This window comes from Clupea harengus, chromosome 14, assembly GCF_900700415.2.
Source record: "Clupea harengus chromosome 14, Ch_v2.0.2, whole genome shotgun sequence".
Classification (NCBI taxonomy): Eukaryota; Metazoa; Chordata; class Actinopteri; order Clupeiformes; family Clupeidae; genus Clupea; species Clupea harengus.
Genome location: NC_045165.1, coordinates 1,017,318 through 1,021,400, shown reverse-complemented (window position 1 = coordinate 1,021,400; position 4,083 = coordinate 1,017,318). Strand labels below are relative to the sequence as shown.

The following is a 4,083-nucleotide window of genomic DNA, read 5'->3' as shown; positions in this document are numbered from 1 at the left end:
CACACACACACACAGTAGTGCATCCAGCAGAAATAATAAATGATTCAGATCTGATAACATGCACAGACATGCTCCAATGCTCACACACATAAACTCATACACACATAAACTCATACACAGTCACCACACACATAAACTCGCACACACACCTAAACTCAAACACACACACACACATAAACTCACTCACACACACACACACAGAAACTCACACACACAATCACACACACATAAACTCACACGCACAGTCACCACACACATAAACTCATACACACATAAACTCATACACAGTCACCACACACATAAACTCGCACACACACATAAACTCAAACACACACACATAAACTCTCACACACACACACACACACACACACACACACACACATAAACTCTCACACACACACACACAGAAGCTCACACATAAACTCACACACACAGTCACCACACACATAAACTCACACACACACACACACACACACACACACATAAACTCTCAAACACACATAAACTCACACACAAACATAAACTCTCACACACACATAAACTCAAACACACATAAACTCACACACACACATAAACTCACACACACACACACACACATAAACTCACACACACACACAGAAGCTCACACAGTAAAAAGGGTTATAAGAACCTTTTGCTGAATTTGTTTAGTCTCACACTGAAAAATAAGAAAAGTCCAACCTTCAACTGAAGGTAATTTATTCTGAGAAAAGTAAAAATCATCAAGAAGTAATTCTTTTTAACAAAACCACATGTGCCACCACTATTGGCACCCCTGACCCTGACCCCGACCCTGACCCTGACCCTGACCCTGACCCTAACCCTGACCCCGACCCTAACCCTGACCCTAACCCTAACCCTGAACTTAACCCTGACCCTAGAAATGCGTAGAAACCAAATGGAACTGAAGCAGCAAAACGTAGCATCTTGGGGTCACAAAGACCCCAAAACTCCAAAGATTATTTGGATTATTTGGAAGGCATCTCAGGGAAAAGCCTCTCCTGTCATTTAACCAAAGTCTCCAGAACACTCTCCCATGTGAGTGTGTGTGTGTGTGCACATGTGTGTGTATTTCTATGTGAGTGTGTGTGTGTGTGTGTGTGTGTGTGTGTGTGCTTGTCTACCTTTCATGTGCTCCTCTATGTGAGTGTGTGAGTGTGTGTGTGTGTGTGTGCTTGCCTACCTTTCATGTGCTCATCTATGTGTGTGTGTGTGTGTGTGTGTATGTGTGTGTGTGTGTGTGTGTGTGTGTGTGTGTGTGTGTGCTTGCCTACCTTTCATGTGCTCCTCTATGTGAGTGTGTGAGTGTGTGTGTGTGTGTGTGTGTGTGTGTGTGTGTGTGTGTGTATGTGTGTGTGTGTGTGTGTGTATGTGTGTGTGTGTGTCTGTGTGTGAGTGTGAGTGTGTGTGTGTGTGTGTGTGTGTGTGCCTACCTTTCATGTGCTCCTCTATGTGGTGGACCAGCTGGTAAGACTTGCAGCGGTCCAGAAGAGTTCTGATGGCCGGCAGAGGGTCCAACACGATGGTCTCAGGATGGGCGTCTATGTAGTCCTACACACACACACACACACACACACACACACACACACACTCCTTTCAGGATGGGCATCTATGTAGTCCTATACAGTACAGAGATTATCATTACAACCCACTCCCAGATACATACACTCACGCACGCACACACACAGAGACACACACACACACACACACACACTCCTTTCAGGATGGGCATCTATGTAGTCTTATACAGTACAGAGATTATCATTACAACCCACTCCCAGATACATACACACACGCACTCACGCACGCACACACACAGAGACACACACACACACACACACACACTCCTTTCAGGATGGGCATCTATGTAGTCTTATACAGTACAGAGATTATCATTACAACCCACTCCCAGATACATACACACACGCACTCACGCACGCACACAGAGACACACACACACACACACACACACACACACACACACTCACACACACACTCCTCTCAGGATGGGCGTCTATGTAGTCCTATACAGTACAGAGATTATCATTACAACCCACTCCCAGATACATACACACACGCACTCACGCACGCACACAGAGACACACACACACACACACACACACTCCTTTCAGGATGGGCATCTATGTAGTCTTATACAGTACAGAGATTATCATTACAACCCACTCCCAGATACATACACACACGCACTCACGCACGCACACAGAGACACACACACACACACACACACACACACACACACACACACTCCTCTCAGGATGGGCGTCTATGTAGTCCTATACAGTACAGAGATTATCATTACAACCCACTCCCAGATACATACACACACGCACTCACGCACGCACACAGAGACACACACACACACACACACACACACACACACACACACACACACACACACACACACTCATCTCAGGATGGGCATCTATGTAGTCCTATACAGTACAGAGATTATCATTACAACCCACTCCCACACTTTAATGAATAGTTTTCATTCAAAGATTCATGGCAGGCAGTAGTTCATCTTGTGTTTGTTCTGATCGTGTACCTGGACTCTCTGCAGCAGCAGTGTGTGTGTGTGTGTATGTATGTGTGTGTGTGTGTGTGTGTGTGTGTGTTTGCGCCGGTTCTGATCGTGTACCTGGACTCTCTGTAACAGCAGTAGCGCCGGTTCTGATCGTGTACCTGGACTCTCTGCAACAGCAGTGTGTGTGTGTGTATGTGTGTGTGTGTGTGTGTATGTGTGTGTGTGTGTGTGTGTGTGTGTGTGTGTGTGTGTGTGTGTGTGTTTGCGCCGGTTCTGATCGTGTACCTGGACTCTCTGCAACAGCAGTGTGTGTGTGTGTATGTGTGTGTGTGTGTGTGTATGTGTGTGTGTGTGTGTGTGTGTTTGCGCTGGTTCTGATCATGTACCTGGACTCTCTGCAGCAGCAGTGTGTGTGTGTGTGTATGTGTGTGTGTGTGTGTGTGTGTGTGTGTGTTTGCGCTGGTTCTGATCATGTACCTGGACTCTCTGCAGCAGCAGTGTGTGTGTGTGTGTATGTGTGTGTGTGTGTGTGTGTGTGTGTGTGTTTGCGCCGGTTCTGATCGTGTACCTGGACTCTCTGCAGCAGCAGTATGTGTGTGTGTGTGTGTGTGTGTGTGTGTGTGTGTGTGTGTGTGTTTGCGCTGGTTCTGATCGTGTACCTGGACTCTCTGCAGCAGCAGCAGCGCCTGGCCCTGGTTCTGTTCCGCCTCCAGGATGAGGTCGGTGAGTTTGTGGATGATGACGTCCAGCGGCCCCTGGGTCTCGAGAGGCTGACACAGGTCCAGCTGCAGAAGGTCAAAGTTCACACCGGGGTCAGAGGTCAAGCTAAACTATGCTGCTAATTACACTATACCCTACTACAATGTTACATGTCGTTATAGGACATCATTTCTACTCCAAAAACACTACACACACACACACACACACACACGCACGCACACACGCACGCACACACGCACACACACACACACACACACACAAACAGACACACACACACACACACGCACACACGCACACACACACGCACGCACACACACTGTCCTGGATCAACGCAATCAGATCAAACAGAGAACTGCTGAAGCTACTGCTGCTATTTAAAACGCCGATCATTAACCCTAGATCTTACGCACGCAGTAATGAGAAAAAGCGCACATTCAACACTTATTTATATTCTATTTATATTGGGTGTCAAAAGTGAGCACTCATGGGACGACATTTTTAAAGATATCTGTCCGTCAATTTGGGCTGAAATAGCTAGCATAGCATTGGCCTCAAGTGGCTAGCATAGCATTGGGCTCAAGTGGCTAGCATAGCATTGGGCTGAAATAGCTAGCATAGCATTGGGCTCAAGTGGCTAGCATAGCATTGGGCTGAAATAGCTAGCATAGCATTGGGCTGAAATAGCTAGCATAGCATTGGGCTCAAGTGGCTAGCATAGCATTGGGCTCAAGTGGCTAGCATAGCATTGGGCTCAAGTAGCTAGCATAGCATTGGGCTCAAGTGGCTAGCATAGCATTCTC

General features: G+C 46.9%; 1 protein-coding gene across 1 annotated transcript in view; it reads right to left on the bottom strand.

The window, feature by feature from the left end:
* Positions 1-1,431: 1,431 nt before the first annotated feature.
* Positions 1,432-4,083, bottom strand: part of itpk1b (inositol-tetrakisphosphate 1-kinase b) — a gene marked incomplete at its 3' end in the record, with an annotated part of 15,057 nt that continues 12,405 nt past the window's right edge. The window contains exons 4-5 of the mRNA XM_031580392.2: positions 3,223-3,348; positions 1,432-1,569 (exon numbers count right to left, since the gene is read on the bottom strand). Of these exons, the coding sequence (XP_031436252.2) occupies positions 1,432-1,569; positions 3,223-3,348 (264 nt within the window). The remainder of the gene's footprint in view (positions 1,570-3,222; positions 3,349-4,083) is intronic.